Genomic DNA, 27,795 nt, shown 5'->3' on the forward strand with positions numbered 1-27,795 from the left:
GGGCAACTCCACATGGGAGAATGAACTTTCTTGACTGAAGTCCATCCCAGGGAATTAGTTGTTCCCTGGATGCCAGGAATCATGTTAGTAAGGCTAGAGCCTTATCCCTGATGCCAACAGCCTTCAGTCTACGCACCAATACCGCATGGTTTATGGTGTCGTAAGCTGCGGTTAGGCCGAGCAATATAAGGGCGGCCCTACATCCATCACCTTACGAATCTCTTCTGTTGCCATAATCAAGGCTGACTCAGTAGAGTGCAGAGATCTAAAGCCATGCTGCGTGGAGTCAAGGATGTTATTCCGATCCAGATATTCCGTCTGTTCAGAGTTCATGGCTTTCTCCAGAATCTTGGAGGGTAGCGGGAGACAGGATATTGGGCGATAGTTTTTGGTCCACAGGGGATCAAGCGTGTTTTTAAAAAAAATATATAAAAATTTTCAATCGCAAAGGAAATATCCCTGAGCTTGTGATTTCATTTAGTAAAGGGGTCGGGGATGCACTGATCTCCTTCGGAGCCAGATGTAAAATGTATGGGAGGAAAGGGTCAAGGGGGGACCTGGACTTGGTTTGCAACAATAGGTCAGCAACTTGTTCCTCCCCTAGCATTGAGAACCGTGACAGACTACACTGAGGTGCAGTAAATTCCCACCCCTCTACACAGTTCATCCGTGGCACTTTTGCTTGCCTTCTTTTAGGGTGCTTAGTCACTTCCGGTGCCAGCCTATTTACTGCGTGACTTAGCCAATTTTCAAAGTTAGCGGCTGCCACATTAGAGTCCGCTATAGGTGGAGGGTTCCTCGCCAACACTGTGGTCAACCAGTGGCGGCTGGTGAGATTTAAAAGTGGTGAGGCGTAAAGGGTTGTCATGAGTGATGTGTGGTGAGCGAGCTTAGTTGGCAAGCTCTCCTGTCATAAGGAGGTTCGGGGGTTCTCCCCCGAGAAAATTTTGAAAAAAGAGTGGGCAAATGGAGCATTTTCAAGCAAATTTGAGAAAGCAAGAATGTTAATAAGGATGTTGTGAAAGTTTTGTTATGACAGCAATAAAGAATAAAGAGATTCCATATGATAATAACGTAGGTAGCTGCTCATTCAGAATATCCAAAGAATGACATTACTTTTCTCTAGGATATACCCTCAAATACATTTGGCATATACTACTTTATTTTTAATAAGCAACAGCCTGCATCAATGCTAGTCATTGCTTTCATATACTAAAGTGCGACATCACTCACCAGTCAATGTCCTTATGTGCACAGACACATTGCACCACTGTGGGCAACAGTCGCACTGGAATTAGGATCACAGGGGACGTCCTGTAGAGGCACCACCGTAAACACAATCAATGCACAGGCCACTGGGGACTGCAACTGAAAGAACTGCTGTGGACACCACCAGCCCTGACATTACCTGGGAATTCCACACCACTCAAGGCCACACCGGGCACAAGTAGCACTTAGATCACTGGGTACAACCAGCCGCGGTCTGCTGATAACACCAGCCCTTGTACACAGTGGTCAACGTTAGAGCAGAGACCACCATCAGACACCCACCTATAGAACAACTGTGCACAGCACTAGCTCTGACATAACCTGTGAATCCCCCAAATCACCACTATGGATACCACTGGCACAGATGTGGTCAGCTCTCAACAGCACTACGGTGATATTAATCACTAGACCCAAGAACACTGGTGATGGCTCTACCAAAATGATCGCACACCCTTCCAACCACCCTCCTTGCCCTGGACCATCAGCTGCTGTGGATGTAGGGTCCAGTGCTTCATCGTCCAAATGCAGCTGTGGGGAATGGGGCAGTGTGGAAATGGTAGCCCTGCATCCCCCTAGCCACTTAATTAAGTGGTCTGATTTACAGTAGAGTAGGTAGCATGTCACAAGTCACTCACTATGCAGGGAGCAGTCAAGCTGTGCACAGGGAAGCAGTACATGGATGGTGCAGTCTATAGTGGGGTGCCTCAGGGGAGGAAGGGGGCAGGCCAGGGGAAGCGTAGTGTGTAGTGGTGAAGTGTGTAGCACAGCAGCATGAAGTGGAACCGTGTGCAGCGAGATGCAGAAGTGTTGATGGAGAGTGCAGCAGAGCCGGTCACAATGAGCAAAAATACCTCTGAACTTTTCACGTCGTAATTAGGTGAACACTAAGTTTCATTACTTTTCGATCACTGCCGTGCCATTCCTTACCTTGCAGCCTGGCCTCAGATTCTTACTCCACTCCTCGGTCCAATCAGCGCCGCCCTCAAGTCAAAAGACAGCAACCCCTCGAGAAATGTGGGGTGCAAAACGCACAAGAAACCCTTTTTTACTTGTGTGCCTTCAGCTGTATCACAACGCATCTCCAGCACCGTTAAAATTTATGAGCGGGGTTCACTGCAAAAGAATGATGGGTCACCTCCAGACACCGCCACCTGGGACTCTGTCGCTACACTGCACACGCACAAAACCCGATCCAGAGCGCGTGTGGAGAAATGCAAACAATGCCATCATCATCTACCAATCTATGCATTTCAGGGCTTTCACAATGAAAATAATGCACTTCTCTGTTAAATGTAAACAGGCATCGAGCAGGTGGAAATAGCCAGAACTTTTGTCTACCTCACGTTTTACACCGATTACAATTAGAGCACTCAATGCACGTCATGGGTAATATTGGGTTAAATGAACACCATCGTTTTTGGCAAATAATCTGAATGTCAAGCATCCCCACTGCCACGTTCTAACTGACCCGCTATCTCTCCCCCTTACTGCCCATCTGAAATTACAGGAAACTGTAATCATTTCACAATAGCCACCACGCACCACCAGTGTAACTTTCTGGCAGTTACACCCCGGTATCTGTTAAGTCAAGTCAAGTCAAGTCAGAGAATTTATATAGCGCACTACATACCCAGAGGGTCTCAAGGCGCTTAGAAAGGGGAGGAGGATTACTTGTCAAATATCCACGTTTTAAGTTGCTTTCTGAATGCTAGGTGGTTCTGGGTAAGGCGAAGGTAAGCGGGGAGTGAGTTCCATGTTTTAGCAGCCAGGTATGAGAAGGATCTGCCTCCCATGGTGGTCTTGTTGATGCGAGGTACAGTGGCGAGGGCTTGGCTGGCAGAACGTAGTTGGCGGGAGGGGGTGTAGAAGGACAGTCGTGAGTTGAGGCATTCTGGTCAGATGTCGTAGAGTGATTTGTGTGCGTGGGTTAGCAGTCGGAAAGTGATCCTCTTATTGACGGGTAGCCAGTGGAGGTCTTTAAGGTGACCAGAGATGTGTTCGTTGTGTGGGATGTCTAATATGATCCTGGCTGAGGCGTTTTGGATTCGTTGGAGTTTTTTCTGGAGTTTAGCGGTAGTGCCTGCGTAGAGGGTGTTTCCGTAGTCCAGTCGGCTCGTGACCAGAGCATGGGTGACTGTTTTCCTTGTTTCGGTGGGGATCCAGCGAAATGTTTTTCTAAGCATGCGAAGAATGTTGAAGCAGGAGGAGGATACGGCGCTGACTTGTCTATTCATTGAGAGTGAAGAATCCAGGATGACGCCTAAGTTCCGTGCGTGGTCTGTCGGGATGGGTGCTTTTCCGAGGGCTTCCGGCCACCAGGAGTCGTCCCATGCAGAGGGGGATGTACCTAAGATGAGGACTTCTGTTTTGTCTGAGTTCAGTTTCAGACGGCTTTGTTTCATCCATTCGGCAACTTCTTTCATTCCTTCGCGTAGGTTAGTTTTGGCGGTGCTGGGGTCATTGGTGAGAGAAAGGATTAGTTGAGTGTCATCCGCGTAAGAGATGATGTTGAGGTTGTGTTGGCGGGCGATGGCCGCGAGGGGGCTCATGTATACGTTGAAGAGGGTGGGGCTGAGTGAGGATCCTTGTGGTACGCCACAGATGACTTCAGTGGCCTCGGACTTGAATGGTGGGAGGCGGACTTTCTGAGTTCTTCCGGTGAGGAACGAGGTGATCCATTCAAGTGCATTTCCTTGGATTCCGATGTTATTGAGGCGTTGTAAAAGGGTGCTGTGGCAGACTGTGTCAAATGCTGCAGAGAGGTTGAGGAGGATGAGGGCGACTGTGTCTCCATTGTCCAGTAGAGTTCGAATGTCGTCTGTTGCTGCGATGAGGGCGGTCTCAGTGCTGTGTTTTGCTCGGAAGCCAGATTGTGAGGAGTCGAGGGATTTGTTGGCTTCGAGGAAGGCGGCGAGCTGGTTGTTGACAGCTTTCTCGATGACTTTGGCCGGGAATGGAAGGAGCGAGATGGGGCGGTAATTTTTGAGTTCGGTGGGGTCCGCTGTGGGTTTTTTCAGAAGGGCGGTGAGTTCAGCGTGTTTCCAGTCTTCCGGGAAGGTGGCGGAGTTGAGGGAGCAGTTGATGACGTCTCGGAGGTGCGGTGCTATGACGGAGTCTGCTTTGTTGAAGATGTGATGAGGACATGGGTCTGTGGGGGATCCTGAGTGGATGGAATTCATCAGGCGGATTGTGTCCTCAGTGGAGATTGGGTTCCAGTCGTTAAGGGTGTTCACGGGGGGAGAATGTTCAGCAAATGGTAGGGTGGGTTGGTTTCCGGGTTGGTTGTCGAAGCTGTTGTGGATGTCTGCAATCTTGTTGTGGAAGAATGAGGCTAGGGAGTCGCAGAGGGCTTGAGAGGGGGTGATGTCGTTGGAGTTGGCCGAGGGATTGGAAAATTCCTTGACGATGTTGAAAAGTTCCTTGCTGTTGTGGGCGTTGTTGTCAAGTCGATCCTTGAATGCTGTTTTCTTGGCCTTTCGGATTAGTTGGTGGTGAGTGCGGGTGGCGTTTTTGAAGGCGTCCTTGGTGCTAGTGGTTGGGTCTTTTTTCCAGGCCTTTTCGAGGGAGCGGCAGAGTTTCTTGGACTTCTTAAGATCATCGTTGAACCATGAGGCCTTTTTGCTGGCAGGTTTGTTTTGACGTTTCTTCAGTGGTGCTAAGGTGTCGGCGGTGTTGGATAACCATAGGGTGAGGTTGGCGGCGGCTTCGTTTGCGTTAGAAGAGTGGGCTGGGGTGTTTAGAAGGAGCGATGCGGAGATCTGGTCCGTGGTGATTTTGTTCCAGTTTCTTTGCAGAGTTGGTTGGAGGTGGTTGGTGGGTTTTGGTTTGTTGTAGGTGAAGTGAACGCAGCTGTGGTCAGTCCAGAGGAGATCCGTAGTGTGGCTGAAGGAGACATGATTGCTGGAGGTGAAGATGGGGTCGAGTGTGTGACCTGCGATGTGGGTGGGGGACGTGACCAGTTGTTTAAGTCCGAGGTTGGCGAGATTGTCCAAGAGGGTGGTGGTGTTGCGGTCGTTGATCTTTTCAAGGTGAAAGTTGAGGTCTCCCAGAAGGATGTAGTCTTTGGAGGGGAGCGCGTGAGGAGTGATGAAGTCCGTGATGTCTTCACTGAATTTTGCGCGGGGTCCTGGTGGTCTGTAGAGGAGGGTGCCTCTGAGTGTGGTCTTGGGGTCGATGTGGATCTGGAAGTGAAGGTGTTCGGAGTTGGCGAGATTGGCGTCAGAGCTGGTTGAGATGCGGATTGACTTCTTATGGACGATAGCGATTCCTCCTCCTGTGTGGTCGGTGCGGTCCTTGCGTGTGATCTTATAATCTTCAGGGATGGCAATGGTGATGTCTGGGGCGGAGGAAGCGTTCATCCAAGTTTCTGTTAGGAAGGCGACGTCCGGAGAGATGGTGTCTAGTAGATTCCATAGGTCAATGGCGTGTCTGTGGACCAATCGAGTGTTGAGAAGGATGCACTGTAGGTGGTTGGGGTCAGGAGTCTGTGTTGTGGTCGTAGCGGAGATGTTGTCGGTGCCGATGAATTTGCAGGAGTAGCAGGAGAAAGGTCCATGGGTGTGTCCGGGAGCGGCTTGGACGCAGTTTGGGGCGCGACCGGAGTTAAGGGCTAGGAGGGTGGCGGCATCGTAGGTAATGCGGGGGGGCTGGGAGGGGCGGGGGCCAGGGGGTCTGGCGCTGGGCGCGGTCCAGGCGTAGACGGGCTTACCTTTGGCGCACCTTCGGCGCGGGTTGGGCGCGGTCGCTGCGCGTAAACGCTGCGCGCGGGAACAACTGTCATATATGGATAGTGGAGGGGGAGGGGCGAGGGCGTCTCAGCTGGGAGGCGGGGCGGGCTAAGTAGGAGCACAACAACAACAAAATGGAGGGCGCTTGGGGGGAATACACTTTAAAGGTCGGAAAGTCGCGCTGGCAATCTGAGCAGTGAAACAAGCAAAGCGGAACACAAAGCGCACAGCAGGCAATTTAAATGACACAGTTTTCAGCAAGAAGCGCTAAGCAACGATACCGCAACCAAAGGGAGCGACCACTCAGCTGGCAAGCGTCGAGTGAGTCACAGCGCTTCCAGGTAACGGAGCGCTGAAGTAGTCTGTGGGAGGGCGTCTCAGCTGGGAGGCGGGGCGGGCTAAGTAGGAGCACAACAACAACAAAATGGAGGGCGCTTGGGGGGGAATACACTTTAAAGGTCGGAAAGTCGCGCTGGCAATCTGAGCAGTGAAACAAGCAAAGCGGAACACAAAGCGCACAGCAGGCAATTTAAATGACACAGTTTTCAGCAAGAAGCGCTAAGCAACGATACCGCAACCAAAGGGAGAAGAACTTATGAAAACCAATGCGCCTCTCAGACATAAGGCTTAAAGTTCGTTTTTGTCACTCAGAATATGTGGCGACAAATAAAGCAATCATAGGTGGTCATAGAAACTGAAAAATGTACACAAGCATTCTTTAAACGCATATATATATGCAGAAGATGGACACCAGTTTTTTCGACTACAGTGTCATACCATGCTATTTTTCCCCCCATAAATGCACAAGCTAAATGAGCAATCGCGGCGGGCATTACGGGCGGGTGGGGGGGGATGGGCAAATCACGGCGCAGAGGGGGATTAGGGGGGAGGCGGGAGGGGTTTAAGGGAAAGAAAAATAATAAAAGTAAAACTTACAGTCCCGAGACTCCCGCCGTCCTGGTTTTGAATTCCTAAGCAGTGCTGCTGTTCTCGTCATCAGGAAGGCTGCAGCCAGTAACGTCCCGACAGCGTAGAAATGGCCAATCACCCCGACGACATGGCTGGATATAGCCATATGGTGATTGGCCATACAGTGCGGCCCCCTCGGCTGAGCAATCAACACCCACGTGCGGCACCATCTTGCTGGAGCAGCCAATCCTGGCGCAGGGTTAACAGCAATACTGCGCCAGGATTGGCTACAAGCAGGATACTATCTGCCCATTATGAGTCCGGGGCCCCGGGTCCTTGCCTGACAGTGCCTGTGTCTCGAGTGCTGTAGAGGGGGGGGGGAGGAAGGTCTACCACTGTGCGCATGCGCGGGCCAGGTGTAATTTTGACTACTCCTGGATTCCACATGCTCATTGCGCAGTCTACTAGTACTCCGGTATTCTGCTCTGCCTGTCACTCTCTGCACTGCCCCGCCCCCCACAGCCCACTTCCTTATACAATGCCCGTGCCCGATTCTGTCATTCTTGTCCTGGGGCCGGTAGCGCGCAGTGCGCTCAGAATCATTTTTAATCAGAAACTGTATTTGAATTTGAAAACCCTTTAAATGCATGTGTGGGCAGACAGTGCGGTCGTCCATGGCTAGTGGGGCAACGCCCCCAATGGACGAACCGCCACTGTGGTCAACCACTGTGCGCATGCGCGGGCCAGGTGTAATTTTGACTACTCCTGGATTCCACATGCTCATTGCGCAGTCTACTAGTACTCCGGTATTCTGCTCTACCTGTCACTCTCTGCACTGCCCCGCCCCCCACAGCCCACTTTCTTATACAATGCCCGTGCCCGATTCTGTCATTCTTGTCCTGGGGCCGGTAGCGCGCAGTGCGCTCAGAATCATTTTTAATCAGAAACTGTATTTGAATTTGAAAACCCTTTAAATGCATGTGTGGGCAGACAGTGCGGTCGTCCATGGCTAGTGGGGCAACGCCCCAACGCCCCCAATGGACGAACCGCCACTGTGGTCAACTAATTTTTTTGAATTTGTTTCCATGGAAGTGATTTGACCACGGGAGATCTATTCCTGCGACCGCTTGATTCTCTTTTATGGTCCTATATTGCAGAATAAAGATCTTTTGACTTGACTTGAAATGAGTTCTCTTTGAAATACTATTGAAAGGAACGCTCTGTGGGTTCACCTAATGATATATTTTGCAAAGACTACATGAGGGTACGACATATGTCAAGCACAACCCTTCCATATATTTCACTGCGGTTCAGTCACATTTGGCCAGCATGCTTGAATTGAATTGAGGATTTGTACAGCGCAACTAAACCCGAAGGCATCAAGGCGCTCACAGATGGTACGGCTGTTTGCACAGAGGGAAAAGGAGAGTAGATTACAGGTAGGCTTCCCGGAAGAGCCAGGTCTTGAATGCTTTACGGAAGAGAGCATGAGAAGCCAGGCCCTTAAGATCATCTGGAAGCGAGTTACACAGTCTGGGCGCAAGAGAGCGGAAGGCCCTTCCTCCCCATCTGGCCTTAGAGAATCGGGGGACGGCTAGCAGTTTTTTGTTGGCAGAGCGGAGGGCCCTGCCGGGCACATAATAGGAAACAAGGTACCGGATATCTTCGGGTCCAGCCTCAGACAGGGCACAGTGCGTAAGGCAGAGGACCTTGAAGTTGATCCTGGCCTGCATGGGGAGCCAGTGCAGGTCCTTCCTAATGGCGGAGCCTGAGGAGCGCTTCGGGGCGTCTACCACAAACCGGGCAGCTGCATTTTGCACTATCTGAAGGCGCTGGACTAGACCTTTATTAGTGCCAAGGTAAAGTGCATTGCAGTAGTCCAGCCTGGAAGATATAAGAGCCACAGCAACCTGTTTTCGGGCTTCAAAGGAAAGATAATGGGCGATCTTTCTCAAGATACTTAGGACACCACAACAGGTAGAGACTGTCCTGCTTACTTGTTTATCAAAAGAGAGGGTGGTGTCCAAGATCACACCCAAGTTGCGTGCCGAAGTAGAGGGCGTGGGACAGGTGCCAAGAGCAGAGGGCCACCAGTCCATCAACCAGATCTCCTGTTTGTCTCCGAAAATAAGGACCTCAGTTTTGTCCCCATTTAACTTGAGGAAATTCTTAATCATCCAGCCTGCGACTGCCTCCACACAGTTCCTAATATTTAGGGCCGTTATGTTAACTGATTGTGACAGAGAGACCATGATCTGGGTGTCGTCGGCATAGGAAAGAACTTCCAGGCCAAACGATCTTACAAGCCTGGCGAGTGGGGCCACGTAGATGTTAAAAAGTGTGGGGCTCAAAGATGAGCCCTGGGGAACCCCACACTGCACAGGCTTGACTGGCAAAAGGAAGTCACCCAACTTGACCCTTTGATTCCGTTGGTCCAGAAAAGATGTAAGAAGGCTAAGCACTGGTCCGTCGACTCCAGTCTCCCTGAGGCGAGTAGCCAGAATGGAAGGGGACAGGGTGTCAAATGCGGCTGTAAGGTCGAGCAGTACCAGCAAAGTAGTCTGGCCACTGTCAACCTTGGTGCGGATGTTATTGACAACCACTGTGAGAGCCGACTCAGTGCTATGTGCCCTCCGGAAGCCATGCTGGGAAAAGTCCAGAGAGGTGACGCTATCGAGAAAGGCACTCAAGTGGTGGTTAAGGTGGGCCTCTAGCATCTTAGCGGGAGCAGGAAGAAAGGAGATGGGGCAGAAGTTTTTCAAGATTCTAGGGTCTAGGGTAGCCTTCTTTAGAAGGGGCTTGACTATGGCCAATTTCCAAGATGATGGATAGACACCTTCAGAGATTGCCAGGTTCATAACCTCCAGGAGGGGGGGCAACATTACCTCCCTACACTCTTTAAAGATCCTCAGTGGACAAGGGTCCAGAGGGGATCCAGAATTGAGCTTGTCCAGGAGCAGACGGAGTTGATCAAGGGTGAGGAGGGGGAACTTGGAAAAGTTGATGCAGGATTCATGGGCCTGTCTTTCCAGGGGGAATGAAGCGGGCAAGGGGGGACTTTCTAAGTCAAAGTTGAGGACTTCCAGGGCTGTGTGGATATCCATAATCTTTGTATGGAAGAAGGCGGAGATCTGATCACACAGCTCTTGAGAAGGTACTATGGGGTCGGGTGACTGAAGAAGAGACAGGTAGTCGACAATTTTAAACAGTTCCCTGGGGGAGCTAAGAGAGGCGGTCAATTAAGCCAAGTACGCTTTCTTTTCTGCCAGCACCGCGATTTTATATCCTTTAAGTAAGCATTTATGTTTCTCCCTCTCTTTAGGGTCCAAATGAGACCTCCAGAGTCTTTCTTGTTTCCTGCACCCCTGTCTGAGCAATCTGAAGGAGTCTGAGAACCAGGGGGCCGAAGGCCGTTTCCTGGCAGAATAGTGTCATCTGACCGGCGCAAGAATATCCACGGCACTTGCCAGAGTGTTAGACAAGTCAAGGGCAGCTGCGTCGGTATCCCTCCGGAGGGGAGGCTTAAGGCTAGCCATCAGGGGAGCAAGAGTTTCATTATTCAGCCCCCTGAAGTTCCTCCTCAATTCCCAATTATTATGATCTAACGGAGACATATCCAGGTGGGAAGATGCAAATTCAAGGGGAACGGCCAAATGGTCCGACCAGGACAGGGGGAAAGGGGAGCCAATTTCAAGTCTGGAATCGTTGGTGAAGACCCCATCCAAGGTATGACCGGCTGAGTGGGTGGAGGTCCCTACTCCTTGTAGCAGTCCGCAGGAGGCCAGGGAGTCTAGCAGGTGACTAGTGTCAGAGGAGTTCACGTCCTCCAAATGAAAATTGAAGTCCCCGAGAATGGTCATATTGGGTCTGTCAATATAGGGTTCAAAGGTCTCAAGTAGATCATGCCTGAAAGCAGACCTAGGGCCTGGGGGTCTATAGATCAGAATCCCGGAGAAGGAAACGGTTTGGGAGGAATTTAGCGCGAAGTACATGGCCTGGAAGGAGTCCAGCGAGGAGGGCAAGGGCTCAGTTCGACATCTAATTGAACATTTGTGCAGTATGCCCAGCTCTCCTCCCCTATGACCTACTCTATTCATTCTAGCAAGGGCATATCCCTCGGGGATTGGGTTTATTAGTTCAGGCCCTGAAAAATCAGAGGCCCAAGTCTCAGTAATGAAGGCCCAAGAGGGATTTCTATCCAAGATAAGTTCCCTGAATGCCACGTTATTTTTAACAAGTGAACGAGCATTGATAAGGAACCCGGTGTCTTTAGTCAGGGGTGGACCTGGCTTTTTAAGAGAGGCCCGCTTATGGGAGCAATCAAAGGTGTTTGAATGACTTCCTCTCCCACTACATCGGCAAACTAGGGCGCCAATGAGCTTTTCCGGGGCGAATGTTTAATGGCAAGGCTGCCAGGAGGGTTTGAGGGCTTATAAAGAATGTAGGGTGTATAAGGGACCAGCTGGGACATGGGAGTGGATGGAACTAGCCTCCCTGGCGCTTCCTTAGCGCTGACGGGCTAGACTCTGGCATGACTCCGGCGCAGATGCGGCGCGACCGCTGATCGCGACCGCTGATCGCGTCCGCTGCGCAGAGCGATGCCCGTCTCTTTATGTACTGACGACTAGAGTGCAGCGTGTGATGCCTCCCACCCAAGATGGCCGCTGCCAAATAGCACAACCCGGGAACAAGAGAATCAGCACCTGACTCGGCTGAGTATCACCCGGAGTGCGGGGAAATACAAGTTAAAACTGCCTAAGATAGAGCAGAGGGCAAGGTAAAAATATTTGCAGTGAATGATTTTAAATTCATAAAAGCGAAATAAGCGCCACGATAAGTCCGTGACACAGCACAGCATGAGAGTTCACACACGCATATCAGAAACTTCACTCAGCACAGCTCCCGGCTTTCCGCCTCAGGAGCAGAAACAAACAGCGATCCTGCATCTGCCCCGAGAGTACTGCTTGACTTTTACTATTTCATCTTGCATCCTAAAGGATAGTTAATTTGGTTGAATTTCACACAGACTGACTACGAGTAAAACCCACTGCTTTTACCACAACTAATATGTTAAGTTTTTCAAGGAGTAGTGTTAGAGTAGATTTTATTAATTAAAATTATTGTTCATTGAATGTGTTTTAAGTTAGCATAAGAATGCCTACAGTTGACTTACGAAAGGAAATGCTGTTTTATTCCACACGTATGGATGGTCTGCTGGTGTTCTTTTCCGTTAACTGAAAATAGTTGGATTATGATATATTCTGTGGTGCTGTGCTGAACCGAAATTTAATTTTTTCCTACCTTTAGAGGCAACTGTGTTCTAATTGTACTGTTCCAACTTTGATATCAGGACCCCGTGGAGCGACTCACTCAACATTGCGGCTGTGTACCATGCTCCCCGCTAATGGGGGCGAAAGCCTGTAAATGACGCTAGCGGTCTAGCCTGGGGCCCGCCGCCATCTCTGCGTTGGACCGCAGAGAGGTCCCTGGACTGGCTTGAGCATCCCTGGTATTGGAGCCTCACGAGCGAGGTAAGGGGCAATCGGCTGCTAAACTGCGCAGCGGACCTCGCTACCTGCCCTTACCCCCGCGTCATTGCTTTGGCTCTGGCCCTCGTGAGGGCTTACTCGCCTCTGGACACCACGTTGCTTCACCTGCTACCTCCATTGGGACATGTGCCGATGCCTGCCACCCACCTTGCTGGCACTGCCCTCCTCCTACTCTGCTGACCTGTCGCAGCTATTGGCCCTGTTGATGCAGTGGTTTGGCATCACCTGGACATCATTGGGGAGCGATGTGGCAGGTGCGGAGTCACTTGCTGACATTCCAGCTGGCTCCACAGTCTTAACCTAGGGTCTAGTTTGCCCAATCTGTAACTCTTGCCTCTCCGGGCTGCCAGTCTACCCATTCTGTCCCCTGGCCGAGCTGTTGTCAGGAGGAATCTTGCACACCTGCCTGTGTCTTTCTTTCTTCTCGCTGGTGGGACCTGAGGCACCTTGCTTCGCTGTGTTCGCCTGCAGGAACGGGTTCGACTGTGGCACTACACAGCCTCTACCTCCTTGGTCCCTCGGGCACCAAACCTTGCCGCGACGGACTGTGGTGAATGTATGACATTGTTCTGCATTCTGTCCATCAATTGTTGTTTTGCATTTTGTCACCCCAAGTGGGATGGGTATACTCAGACGTGAGTCCCATGCTCTCCACACCACTGGAGTCAAGCTATCCTGGTTGAAGACGGCTGATAGCCAAAAACCGGTCCGAGGATGCTTGATTCCGGTCCAGGAAAGACATGGCTTGGCAGTTCGGGCTGGACTGTTCCCATGAGGCACAGGGTCAAGGCTGATTTGCATACTAGCACTGTGACAAGGATGCCTCACCCCGCCCTAGACAGGGCTCATCAAGTGGCCATGGCTCAAGGATGCCCGGACTTTATCCCGGATATCCTCAAGCAAGTGCATTTCTTCACTGAAAATGAAGCTATCTTACAAGCCTCACGTCACAAGGCAGACTTGGTCTTTAAAGGACACTCCATACAAATATTTTCAAACTCTTGCTACAACGCCATAGGGACTTCAAGCCAGTTACGGATTAACTGCATAACCTTACTATGAAATACCAATGGGGTTACCCCTTCGGTCTGATCTTTACCTGGTAGGGCAGACACCAGGTAATTAGCTCACTGTGTGAAGCTAAAAAACTTGTGCAGAATTCGATGGACTGCCGTGAGGCTAGTCCGTCGCGTCCTCTCATGTCATCTTGAGAGGCCATATGCCCGGAATGGTCTACAGTGCCCCCTGCCAAACCCAGAGCACAATATAAGGAAAAGTCCTCCTTTCAAGCTAAACAGGATATTATTCACAACATCCACACCATGGACGGTGCATTCTCTCCAGCCCGCTCCACCTCAGCTTCCAACTGATCAGGGGTGCTCTGTCCTGGAAAATGTCTTGTTTTGACTACCTGGTGATAATATTCTCTGGATGCTGACTAGATTTGTTTTATGCACGCCTGCGATGCAGGCCATTTCAGAGGGGCCGCCCATAAGGCAACTGGCCTTTCGGACCACTCAACAGTGGAGGTTACATTTCAAGGGCCTACTAGGACGTACACTCTCCCACCATGCATAGACCCCTGGTTGATTAAAAACAGGGAGACACAAGATAAGATTCGTCAACGCACATAGCAATATTTTCAGGAGAACCAGGGAACAGTTGACTCTCAGCAGGTTTTGTGGGAAGCATACAAAACAGTAATTCGAGGTTATTCACAGGCACTGACAGGGAGAGAGAGTAAAGAGAGACAGTTAAAATACGAACCGCTAGAAAAGGAACTACTACATTTGGAAAGCACTAAAACAAGCACCACGACCGCAGAACCACGGCTCAGTCATCAAACATGCCTTAAGCAGAAGGAAATGAGGGACCTCGAGGAAGGAGCTGTCAGGAAATACAATAGGGCCACCCAGCGAAGGATATACGAGGTTGGGGAAAAGCGATGAAACTCCTATCCTAGTTGGAAAAAAGAGATAGAGAACGTACCAGCAATATAGTTCCAAATAATAGATGGGTACTAGAGATCATGAATCTGGGGGGGAACTCTGAATAGCAGGAGAAAAAATAGCGGAAGCCTTTGCGGCCTATTCCAAACAGATATATCAGTCTGTCACAGCAAAAAAGAATTAAACACAGTACCCTGCCCGTATGGTATACAAAGGTCCTACAAGAGGATCCTAGGATTCACAAGCGGGTGACAGCAAGGAGTATTAGAGCCAAATACACATAGTGACTTTTTAGATTTCTTTATTTATCAGCCATTTGGTGAGCAACATTTTTTCTAAAGATTTCCAATTTTTTTTGGGTTTAGATAAAAAAGACATTACATATATAACATATATACGATTTCAGGGAAAACAGGGGTCCCAAACACACCACTCAATTCAAAACTCAGTCCACATTCATATCCTTTTCACTATCTTTCATTCAAAATTCCTTCCACACATCACATACAAACCCGTACAACAATGCCTAAGGGTGCAATCAAGATGGACAATGTTGCATTGACAAAAGCACAAGGTGAGGCAGGAACAGAATGGATAAGGTCATCAACAGGAAATACGCCAACGCGCGTTTCGGTGTAAGGCCCGAATTAGGCCGCACCTTCGCCAGGGCGAAGAGGTACTACGGGGCGGGGAGACACACAACAGGACAACAGGTAGGTCGTCACCACCATTCAGAAGGGGGTGGGAAAGGCTAAAAACTGACCCCCATTATGGTTTTCAGTGAGGGGCCAGACCAGTTCGGATTTTCAAGGTTTCTTAGGCGTAGCTCACTTTTTCTCTAGATTAATCAGATGGAGGTAAACCTTCCAAAGTCTCTTGAATCTTTAAAAGGATATTCGCAAGTCGTTTCGGGGAACAACGACTTTGGACCTCAAAGGCGGGCCTAAAGAACGGCAGCTGTCCGAGGGTCAATGTACAAGGAAAAGCCTGGGCAAGAAGAAGATTTCGTCCGATTCTGGTTAGAAGAATTAGAATAGCGAGATGTGCAAAAGGTCGGTAAGGCTTCCGTCACAGGTTCCAACTGCTCCCGATTCAAACGAAAGAATTAGAGACAGACTTTAGAGAGGAAGAAATATGTAGTGCAATAGGCTTCCTCCAATCGGGAAAGGCAGCCGGGCCGAACGGTAAGATGTTTGAGGAGTCACTACAACGGGGCAGCCTACCGGAAGACCAAAGATTGGACACAATAGTAGTCATCCCTAAACAAGGGAAATCCCCGGAGTGCTGTTCCCACATACAGGCCTAAATCCCTGCTCAACGCAGAGGCAAATATCCTGGCAAAGATTGTAGCCACAAGACCGACCTTATACATCCAGATCAGTCTGGCTTTATGCCTAAGCGAAGCATCAGACTATTAGGCGGCTACATGGGGTGATGCACATGACCAAAACCAAACCGACGTGAGTGCTGTACTACCTTCATTAGACGCCCAAATGGCATTCAACAGTATAGAACGGGAGTACTTTTTCACTGTACTGGAGTGGCTGGGATTCAGTCCTATGATAGAGGCCTGAATTAAGCTACTCTACACTGATCCCAGTACAAGAATACGTGTAAATGGAACGGTATGAAGGCAGGAGACACTCTGCTGAGGAACCAGGCAGGGGTGTCAGCTCTCTCTTATGCTGTTTGCACTCGCAATCGAACCGCTGGCAGCATGGGTTAGAGGAGATCCAATAATAAGAGACATTAAGATAAGAGATGAATGGAAAGAGAGGATTTTGCTGTATGCAGACCATATACTACTGTATACCACAAGACCCTACTTGATGGTGCATAGAATACTACACGTTTTTCAATTGTTTGGGGGCTATTCGGGTTACCGAAGAAACTGGAACAAATCATTAATATTTGTAATCGCAGGAGAAAAGCCAGTCTTGTCAGTCATGAGCAGTGCGCTTCCAATAAAGACCAAGTTTAAATATTTGGGAATAGTGATTACTAAAACAGAAGACAAGTTTAGAGAGGACAATCTGACTCCCCCTACTGCAAAGGCTAAAAGGGGACGTGGTGCATTGGAGGAAATTACCGCTCTCACTGATAGCCCGAGCAGCAATTATTAAGATGATGACCTTGCCGCGCCTACTATATATCTTATCAAATACTCCATACAAAGTACCAGCAAAATACTTCCAAATAATAGATGCGGAGCTGCGACAGCTCCTATGGGATGGACCCCAGGATAGCATTAAGCAAATAACAAAGAGGCCGATTGAATAGAGAGATAGCAGTCCCAGATGTACGTAAATATTATTGGGCAACACAATTAACCACAATTAATGATTGGGTCTATGCAGACAGAGAGGAGCCGGCCTATCAAGTGGGACATTGAGCAATGCAACAGAGGGGATACCCAGACGCAATTTATAGCAAGAGGCCTACGGGAGGGCTGCCAACTCACACGCAAACAAGTCAGGATATGGAAAGAGGTGACAACATTTCCAGGGTGGGAAGACAGACTGACAGAGTGAACGGCCTTATGGGCAGGGGATCTCCTGAGGGAAGTGCGAAAGCTTCAAGGTTTCTGGGCTTGGGAACTCTTGGGTATAGAATCCTTGGGGGATGTGTGGAAAGGCCAGGAAATGGTGAGCGTCCAGAGTCTACAGAAACAATAACAAATGTCATACACAGAAAGAGTCAAATATGTGCAATTGAGGCACGCCCTTACAGGACAAATAAAAAAGGGCCAAAGTATACCTGAACCTTCACCAATAGAGGAAAGATTCACAGCAGAACATATACCGGAAAAATCAACCTCCCTAACTACAAGAAAATAATGAACAACACTTCAGACCCATTGGTAAACCTTACAGAGCAATGGGAAAAGGATGTGGGACCTCTGGATAAAGTAGACTGGATGGAGGTTATACAGAGTCCAGCGGTGGTAGCCATCAGGTCCTGCTTTAGACTGCTACAACTTAAAATTGTATATAGAGTATATATATCACTAAGCAAATACTTAGTCGGATGGGGAAATGCGACACACCCAACTGCCTGAGAGGTTGCGATCGACCTTTCTTAAAACGTGTGGAGCTGTCCCTGCTTTGCAGAGATTCTGGACAGAGACAAAAAAAGTGATGTCCAAAGTGCTAGCCAGGCAGTACCAATGGAGGCCAAGTGACGAATATTAACTATAACTACAGGAAACATAGCTAGATTATTGGGAACAGAACGAGTTCCAACAGTGAAAGAATGAAAGCAGGATATGGATTGATGTTGTGCCGCAGAGAAGGTAATCTATCAGGGGCAAAGATGCCCTGGCAAATGGGATAAAGTGTGGGGAAAGTGGGCGAAATATAGGGAGCTGTAACTCTAAGCCAGGTTCTGAAGGCACGAAGGGGGTATGCGAAAGGGGCTCGTGGCACTACAAAAAACACAGAAATGCAAACTGGAAATTGCTGGGATGATCACGACAATCCGAGGGACAATACTAGAACAAGGGGACTGTATAGAAAGAAGGAATATACGGACATGTATTGTAATGTTTTAATATGCATTGTATGTGTGACAAATAAAAAGAATTAAAAAAAGAATAGGAACAGCTTTGGCGAGATATTCCTAGTCTGTATAGGAGTATAGCCCAGCATGAAACCACTTATAGCCTAATGACTTGGTGCTACTATACCCAGTCATGCACACAGAGAATGTTCCCCACTTCCTCCCCCCCGCTGCTGGCGTTGTCAATTGGAGACTGGTGATTTCATTCATATTTGGTGGTCTTGGCCACTATTAGCCCTATACTGGAAGGAGGTTTGTAGCCTCATTAAGGGTACCATAGGCTTTCCTCTACTGCACTTATACATCACTGTCATTCTGGGCATGCAGCCCACAACATTTACTGCTATGATTCATGCAGATTGGCACCTTACAGCACAGATGCTGGGTGCGGTTAAACAAATGATTGCCCTCCCCTGGAAAAAACCTACAGCACCACCTATTGCTTTGTGGTTCACACGCCTTTGGAATGTCATGGCGATGGAACTTTTATCCTGCAGGATAACACGCACAGAATCCAAGTTTGCTACACATGGCAGCCACTGATTATTTCACAAAGCTGGAATACTCTTGCTTTACACCATTCCGGCTCCTGGCTCCTCCAACTCTTATAACCCGCCTCTCCTGACTTCGGAACCGACACTCCGCGGAGGGAGGACCAGCCCCTTACCGCAGGGACACCGATCCCGTCCCCCCAGCTCCGCACAGAGGTTACACTTAGACCCGAATGGGACACCGCCCCCCCCACCTTTTCCCTCTACCCATTTCTAGCCCACAGAGGACTCAGACTGTTATATTCCTGGTTCCCTCTTTACCTTCCTTCTTTATACTTTCTTGACACGTGCTTCGATACCCCTGGGGAGAGGGCTCTCTTCCTCAGTTGCAGTCCTACTAGTTGGATGCAGCTTTTGCTTGCAGTCTTTGCGTTGTTGGACATGGGGTTCATAAGGAAGTTTGCCTGTATTATATGGCCTCACATGATACAGTGGTTTCTTGCATTGCTGACCGTACGCCATATGCTTTGTACTGTGGTGCATTTTCATTTCCCCCAATAAAAAAAAAGATTTGACAGTAAAAAACAAATGCTACAACTCAAGCTAAGCAGTGGCAGTATTCATTTTGATGATCATTTTTATACAATGGTGCGACTCACCCTCGAAATAAATTCATCCTAAATACCACCAGGGAATTCCCAGTGCAAAGAAAAGCTTGCAATGTACTCACAATAATGACCATTATTCAGCAGTCTATGCAGTTACACAGAACTTACCCTAAAAACAGTGTTCATAATTATCACTGGTGATTCATCATTTATTGGTGTGACTGTCACATACAGCGTTTCTGGTGCACTCTCTTGCCCACGGTCAGTGTTATTTGCCACAACAGTAAAGTTGTCCCACAACGTTTCCGTGCCATCATGCACGTAAAAAATAAATTCCTTTTCAACCTGTCAAAGAAAACAAAACAAAGAAGGAAAGTAAAGGATGACTAAATGACCTAAAATAAAACATGCAGGTAAATATTTCGGGCCTCAATCACAAGTGTTTCGAAGGTCCTGTAGTTAGTTCACAAATCCTAAACCCATTTTCATAAAGTTAGGATTGCAGTATTTTCTATATCTTAAATCACACGTTTGAAAGACAAAACAATTGTAGGATTTCCCATTGTAGTTAGGTTAGGGTTAAGAGTCGATATATTGGTGTTTTATTGGAAAGGGACAGAGGTGAGGACTAGGAAAGTGGAGCACACGTACAAAGCTGTACATTTGGGAGCATTCACAGACATTCGTATTGGTTCAACAAACAATTTGTACACTTAACCGTACAAAGGGCAGGATCTGGTTGCGCCCTCCCCCTTCATAGAAGACAAAACATGCTTGGTATTCTAATTAAGAATCCAGCTATACTAGGGGCGTGGCCAAGCAGCAGGGCCGACAGGACGTGAGCTCCTTCGGCTCCCGGCAGGCTGGCCCAAATATCCTGTTTTAATTATCCTGTATAGGCTACTTGCACGGACGAAGGCGCACAACTCCCAGGTGCCTGGGGACACATCCTGAGGGGACTTCAGACTGACCGTTGGGAGAGGAGCTGAGGCGACTGCCCGAGCTGTGAGGAGGCGGACCTGGATCTACGCGAGGCTGGGGTCTGAGGCCTGCTTCCGGGGGACGGCGGCGCCCTTTGATCGGGGGACCTTCGGACAATTGGGGCCCGGGGTCACGAAAGCGCCACTGCGGGACCGGGGCCCACTGCCATCCGGGGACCCGACTTGCGGAGGATCGCTGGGGGCCTGCCTCGAGTCGCGGAGGCCCATGGAGTCTGTCGCGCCGCCCAGTGCTGGTGTGGAGGAAGCAGCGGCTGCGCCTCGGGCCCTGCCGATACCCCCTGTGAGTAGTAATCCGGTGCGGGGGTGCCTGCTGCCATCGGGGGCTCTCTCCTGGTGCGCCGGGCCTCTGTGGGGGAAGTGTGGCCTAGAGGTGCTTGGAGTGCGGGCCCGGGAGGAGTGGAGGCGGGGCAGACTGTGGGAGAGGCCCCGGTCTGCGGCCTCGATCCCGGGATGAGTGGAGGCCCATAACCCAGTGCCTGCGACCCTCGAGAACTGAGACGAGGGGACGACTACCTTAAGAGGGGGGCCCACTGCAATCTGGGGCCCGGAGTGCCGGAGATTACCAGCGGTCTGGCCATCGACTGCGGAGGTGCCTGTACTGCTAATCGCGACGGCCGGCGCTGGAACGGGAGGGGTGTGGGGGGTTTTGGTGGCGGCTCGCACGGCTTGAGCCTTCCAGACTGGCCCTCTTGGATGGCGCCCTGATTGAGGAGGCGTCCGCTGCCATCGGGGCCCTCCTGGAAACATCGGACCTCGGCGGCGGTGAGGGGGCCTGGGGGCAGGAGTAAGTGACGGCCGTGCAGGAGGAGGAGACCCGGAGACAAGTGAGGCCGAGGTCTGTGGATTCATTCCGAGGACTGTGGAGGCCATAAGCTGGGGGTCCCCCTGCCACCTGGGCCCCGAGCCACAGATAGTGCTGGTGCAGATGAGGGACCCACTGCCATTTGGGGCCCGACGAGGAAGGGGTTGTAGGAGGACCCGCCGGACACGATTGAGGGCACCGGCAGTGGTGGCCGCATGACAGGGCCTGCAGTGGGTGATACGCCTTGTGCTGCTGGTGATCGACTGGCCTGTCCCTTGGAGAGGTGGTCCAGCTTTGGGGGGCCTGCAGGCATTGGGGCTCTCCCGCATGAACTGGAGCCCTGCAGTGCTATTGGGACTCAGTGACTGTCTCCCAGCAGCGGCCGGAGAGGCCGGTGGATTGTGTAGCGGCTGAACTAGGGGTGAGTGAGCACGGACGCTGTGGGGCCCGGCTGTGGGAGACCGGGTCGGGAATCGCCTGCATATACACAGGTCATTGTGTGTGACTGGTAGAGACTTCCTATATAGAAACCTGCGGCGGGACTTATTGGAGGCTTGACATGCGTAAGGACAAGATGGCCCGGGCGTCGCAGCCCAACACCATAACGCAGTACACTACTCAGCGGCTCCCTTCTCAGCGGATCACGCGTCAATCGGGGCAGGACGAGGGAGGCAAGGCCCCTGACGACCCTTCCAGAGTGGAATTGTTGAAGGTGATCCAGGGATCCCACACTGCCTTGGAGCGTATCCAACCTTTTGTGAAAAAGAGCCACTTATGTTCTATTAAAATCTTCTGGAGCCTCTATTATCATTAGTGTTGTAATAATGACCACATCTGAGAAGATTACATTAGTAGATATTATATACAAGATTACCAGCAGAGCTCACCTCAGAAAGCGTGGCAAATAGTAATGTATAAAAGGCTTTTTTATGCTTGAAATGCTTCTCTGCAGGTAATACATGCCGGCTATAGCGCAGTGCACTTGCCACAAAAGAAATATTAGTAATAAGTCTCCCTGAGCGATTTATCACTCAAAAATCAGGTTTAAATATATTTTGCAAATGGAACCATTTTTCTCCAATCATCAACTGATAAATTCTGCACATATGCAGTTCTTTTCTTGAATAGACAATGTGGGCATACAACTATTAATTCAACCAAGCAAAAGTTCCAATCTAGTAGGCTGGGATGCACATGGAAGAGTTACTTGCAGGGCAACGGAGAGCTATCAGTAGCTGACAAGCTACTTGTTATAGAAGTCTAAAGAGACCTCAGATGACCTTGGCAGGCCTTCCAATACTACCACTCATCAAACAACGGATCATAGATGTAAGGCGCCTTGATGCCTTCGGGCTTAGTTGCGCGTTTATAAATTTCAGTTCATTTCATTACTTTACTCCTTCATCCCACTCAAACCAAAGGAAAGCTGCCTTAACAACGAAGGGTCGAATGATTAACAACATGCGCTCTTAAATTTAATAATTACATACTATAATGTAGATGAAACGACAGCACTCAATAAAGGCTATGTTGAGCCTCTATCAAGAATGAAACAAACAAGCATTGGCATAGCCAATAGGTCTCGCCTTTGGGGCCTTATAAGTGTTTAGCCAGAGCTATTGACTTTGCCCATGTCTTTAAGCAGTGCTGTAGAGAAGCGTGGATGCTGTGCAGCATGCTTAAAAGTTATAATAAAAAAGTGTCAGAAGCATTTTTGTTACCTTACATATGACCAAGTAGGCTTTATGTACAACTGAATGACCATATTAGAAAAAGTGTTTACAATAAAAATGTCCTCAGTTTTCTTTTGTCTTTGGAATGCTGGCAACTTGTTTCTGCCTGTTTCAATGGTTGTTTGTTATAGCTTTTTTTGAGGGAGCATAAACAATCGGAGAGTGAAGGTTTCGAACTAGTGCCTGTATTATACCACTAGCAGCGGACGAACGCAAGGGGAGAATCAACAGATGCCAAATTCCGAGAGCAGGCTGAGGTGGTGCTGAGTGATGCTGAGGTGGTGGTGACTGGTGCGGAGGTGATGCGGAGGTGATGCTGAATAATACTCAGGTGTTGCTGAGTGATGCTGAGGTGGTGGTGTACTAGTGTAAAGGCGATGCAGAGTGATACTGATGTGGTGTTGAGTGATGCCGAGGTGGTGGTGCTGCACTGGTGTTCAGGGGGTGCAGAGGTGATGCTGTGGTGAGTGATGCTGTGGTGGCGCTGAGTGATGCTGTGGTGGTGTTGAGTGATGCTGTGGTGGCCCTGAGTGATGAAGGGGTTGCCCCGAGTGATGCTGGGGTGGCCCTGAGTGATGCTGGGGGGGCCCTGAGTGAAGCTGGGGTGACCCTGAGTGAAGCTGGGGTGACCCTGAGTGATGCTGGGGTGGCCCTGAGTGATGCTGGGGTGACCCTGAGTGATGCTGGGGTGGCCCTGACTGATGCTGGGGTGGCCCTGACTGATGCTGGGGTGGCCCTGACTGATGCTGGGGTGGCCCTGACTGATGCTGGGGTGGCCCTGACTGATGCTGGGGTGGCCCTGACTGATGCTGGGGTGGCCCTGACTGATGCTGGGGTGGCCCTGACTGATGCTGGGGTGGCCCTGACTGATGCTGGGGTGGCCCTGACTGATGCTGGGGTGGCCTTGAGTTATGCTGGGGTGGCCTTGAGTTATGCTGGGGTGGCGCTGAGTGATGCTGTGGTGGCACTGAGTGATGCTGTGGTGGCACTGAGTGATGCTGTGGTGGCACTGAGTGATGCTGTGGTGGCACTGAGTGATGCTGTGGTGGCACTGAGTGATGCGGTGGTGGCGCTGAGTGATGCTGTGGTGGCGCTGAGTGATGCTGTGGTGGCGCTGAGTGATGCTGTGGTGGCGCTGAGTGATGCTGTGGTGGCGCTGAGTGATGCTGTGGTGGCGCTGAGTGATGCTGTGCATATCCCCACACCATGGGCAAAACGGACAAGCTCCAGTCCAAACTGCATTTTGATCTGCACAAATCCCCAAGATCAAGAGATCCCACGCCTACAGAGCAAGATGCCGCCTCGGACTATCCAGAAGCAGGGGCAGACCGATATAAAACTCGCGTTCCGTACTATCCAACTAAGTCTTTCGAATATAGACAGTAAAATTGATGCACTGTCATTCCAAATGGACCCAATGTCGTAGAGGCTGGATAAGCTTGGAGACAGGCTTGACACAGAGGAGCAGCAAATATCCAATCTGGAAGATGTCGTATATGCAGACGCAGAAACTGACAAGGAAAGAGACAAGATTTTACGAGCGCCCCAAGTAAAGGCCGAAGATCTTGAAGCGAGATCAAGGAGGAACAATGTTCACATTTTAGGCCGAATCTTCCAACATTGGCAACATGGAGCAGTATGTAGAGCAGCTACTTGTCTCACTACTAGGCCGGAGCAGATTCTCAGAGATATTTATCATAGAACGTGCGCACCAAGTTGGTACCAGGGGCACCCACGCAGCCCGTCATCGCGTGAATACTAAACTACAGAGATCGAGATGCAGCCCTACGAAAAGCATGTGAGCTGGGAACTCTTCAACAAGAGGTATTGGAAATATCTCTCTTCCCCGACTTCAAATTGCAAGTGCAGGAAGCGCGACAGCTCATCATTCCTGTGAAAAAGAAGTTCTGAGACTTGCATCTGGAGTACAGCATGCTTTATCCAGGTAAGTTACGGCTCAAAATGGATGGTAAGGTCCACATCTTCACTGACCCCAAAGCTGTCTTGCATGCCATGAAAGACAGAGAACATCGCTTGAAACGTCAGAGTTTGCTGACCGCGTCGCAGTCACATACAGAGGGTTCCTCAGGCAATCGTGAAGAGCAGGAACCTGAAGAACGACTACACGGCCTATAGTGTGATGACTACCTCATGAAGTAACACGAGACACTATGAGTAATTAACAGCGCGCTGTATTGGGGTGGTAATCACTGCCAAGTTAGGGCATGAATCGAGTGCATAGATTGAAGTTGACCTGATAGACACTCCTGTGTCCAAAAACTGATTGACTGATACAGGCACACCTGTTAGGGAGCTCAGACTGGATCAGGTTGCACCTCACAGTGATACCTGCTTAAGCTGTATGCAAATGGGAGAGTGGACATGGAGGTGCAGAGAGGTAACATAGATGGCAACATCTGCCCCCAAGTGTATCACACAATCACCATTACTTTTTCTGGGATTTTTGTTTGTGTTAAGGGAACCAGGAGGGTTGGGGGGAATGCTTATAGCTTATAGCCGCGACTGTTGTGGGTTTTCGTGGCGTGGGAGGGAATGTTCATTTTCCTTGTGTGGAGGAATGTTTTGACGAAGGTTTATCACGTTGTTTCCGCACAGTATATACTGCAGGCATAGGTTTCCATCCTTTACAGTTGTTACACACAACGAATGGCCTCTGAGGGTGCGAAGCCGCAGGTTACCCAAATCATGACATGGATTGTCCGTGGCTTTAATGACAATAGGAATGTTAGAAGAATATGTGTCTACTTAAAGAGACAATATGTGCCCATCGCAATTTTGCAGGAGACACATCTCGCCCCAGAACGCAGCAGGGAGGTACAACGTAAATTACAGGGAGCATACTACTCAGCAGATTTTGCCTCTCCCGCCAGGGGGGTCCTAATATGGATTGATAAAAAGGCAGGGTGGCAATGACAGGCCTGTTCAGTGACCCGCAGGGCGTGTTTACAATAGCCCTTTGTGAAAAGGGAGATTTGAAGTTCATATTAGTGGTAATATGAACCGAATTATGATGATCCCCAATTCTACAATTCACTGGTGGATAAATTGGTACAATGGAGGGGCGTCCCACAGATCTTGGGGGGGGACTTTAATTGTGTGTTGTTTCTACCTTAGATGGGTCTCAGGCCCGCCAAAACGTACAGCGGCCGCCGCAGTAGCCATACAGAACATAATGCATACAGAAGGCCTCATAGATATCTGGAGACAGACATAGATCTCCAGCTGCACAGAGTTACACACATTATTCCTCTGTCCATGATACTCACACTCCAATAGATTTCTAGCTGATATCTGGGGACTAGATCCAAGGGTAATCACTTGCGCGCATCTTCCATGTACATATTCAGACCACTCCCCAGTTCGACTAGCAATACATTATAATGCACCACAAAATCCAGCGGTTCCCTCCGTATTCACTGTTAGGCACACTATTCAAAGAAGGGTTAGCAACTGCAATAGAAGATTTATTTTCCAATATTATGGGCTCATTTCAATCATTCACCACAGTTTAGTAAACATTTAAAGTATATGTTAGGGGGTTGGTGATCTCCACACATGCGGGAGTGCTACGCTCCATCTGAGGAAGGTTGGAACTCTTGAAAAGGGAAATAGGACACATGGAACGGGAACTGACCGGGATCAAGACTGCCCAAACTACTGCGAGCCTTAGGCACAAACTGGTGGAATTTCGGGACACTGCCAATGAGGAAATCAAACATATGGGGAAACATGAAACAGCTCGCAGTTATGGGGACGGGATCGACCAGGTGCTACAATGGCAGGGTTATTGAGCCCAACTAGATAAAATGGTGGGCACAACGGAGGAGAATGGTAGTCCCTTGAGCACCACTGAAGACATTGCAACACATTTCCACGCTTATTACCAGAGGTTGTATACGTCCCAAATCCCAACAGAAAGCAATGTGCTAGAGGAATATCTGTCGTAAATTAAAATGCCTTGGCTAGTAAATGAACGCAGGGAACATTTGATGGGGCCATTGAAATCCGATGAGATACGAGTCACGTTGCGTAGGATGGCAGCAGGGAAAGCCCCGGGAGCAGATGGTCTTTTGGTGGCTTTTTACAAAACTTTTCAATATATACTAATCCCTTATCTCAAACTGCTCTATGAAATAATGGCGGAGTTAGGCATCATCCCGCCCTCTATGTGTGAAGCGGTCTTTGTCACATTACCAAAACCAGGAAAAAGGTCCAGTAACTGCTCGTCATACAGACCCATATCCCTGCTTAATGTGGACACAATGATCTACGCTAAAATTTTAGCAAACCGGCTGGCCCCACTATTACCTGGCGTTATTCGTCTAGAGCAGGCGGGCTTTGTCCCCAGCCGTAACCTATCCCAAAAAATGAGAACACTGTTTGGTGTAGTGCAGAGACTGAATCCAGAGGTCAAGGCTGCAGCAGTATTGCTCGATGCCGAGAAAGCTTTTGACTCTGTTGAGTGGGGCTTCATGTTCGCAGTGTTGCGCAGGATAGGAGTTGGAGACATATTCCTTCGATTAGTAGCAGTGCTATACACATCACCCACCGCCAGAGTACGGATCAGGGATATAGTATCACAATCATTCAATATCACATGGGGAACGCGACAGGGTTGCTAGCTATTGCAGCTCCTGTACGCGATAGTTGCTGAACCATTGGCTTGTGCCATCCGTGAGTATCACACACACACACAGAGGGCTAGCATTTCCTGAGTACACGCTTAATATCTCTGCTTATGCAGATGACCGGTTACTATACATTTAGGATCCAGAGGTAAATTTGTCCCCTATACTACGAGAGGTCGTCTATTTTGGTGGTCATTCTGGTCTTCGAGTAAACTGAGATAAATCCATCATATTCCCACTCACACCCGCCACCACGAAACCCATCATCCCGCTGCGCTGGACCACGGGTGCAGTAGGATATTTGGGAATTCAATTTCACCCTGACCCAGCATAAGGGATTCGGGAACATTATGGAAGGGCAACGCAACGACTAACTGAAAACGTTGATAAATGGATCAGGCTCCCGCTTTCACTAATGGGGAGAATTGCAATTATGAAAATGGTGATCCTACCAAGATTCTTATTTTTATTCCAAAATATACCCATTCTCCTACCCAAACACTTATTTAAAAGTTGGCCGACACAACTGATACGGCTGGCGTGGGCCGCA

At 49.5% G+C, this 27,795-nt stretch overlaps 1 protein-coding gene across 1 annotated transcript in view; it reads right to left on the reverse strand.

The window, feature by feature from the left end:
- Positions 1 to 27,795, reverse strand: part of LOC147726525 (chondroitin sulfate proteoglycan 4-like) — a 474,128-nt gene that overhangs the window by 288,014 nt on the left and 158,319 nt on the right. Inside the window, exon 5 of the mRNA XM_086960631.1 lies at positions 19,229 to 19,405. Within this exon, the coding sequence (XP_086816757.1) occupies positions 19,229 to 19,405 (177 nt within the window). The remainder of the gene's footprint in view (positions 1 to 19,228; positions 19,406 to 27,795) is intronic.

The sequence above is a fragment of the Lissotriton vulgaris genome, chromosome 3_1, assembly GCF_964263255.1.
Source record: "Lissotriton vulgaris chromosome 3_1, aLisVul1.2, whole genome shotgun sequence".
NCBI classification, from domain to species: Eukaryota; Metazoa; Chordata; class Amphibia; order Caudata; family Salamandridae; genus Lissotriton; species Lissotriton vulgaris.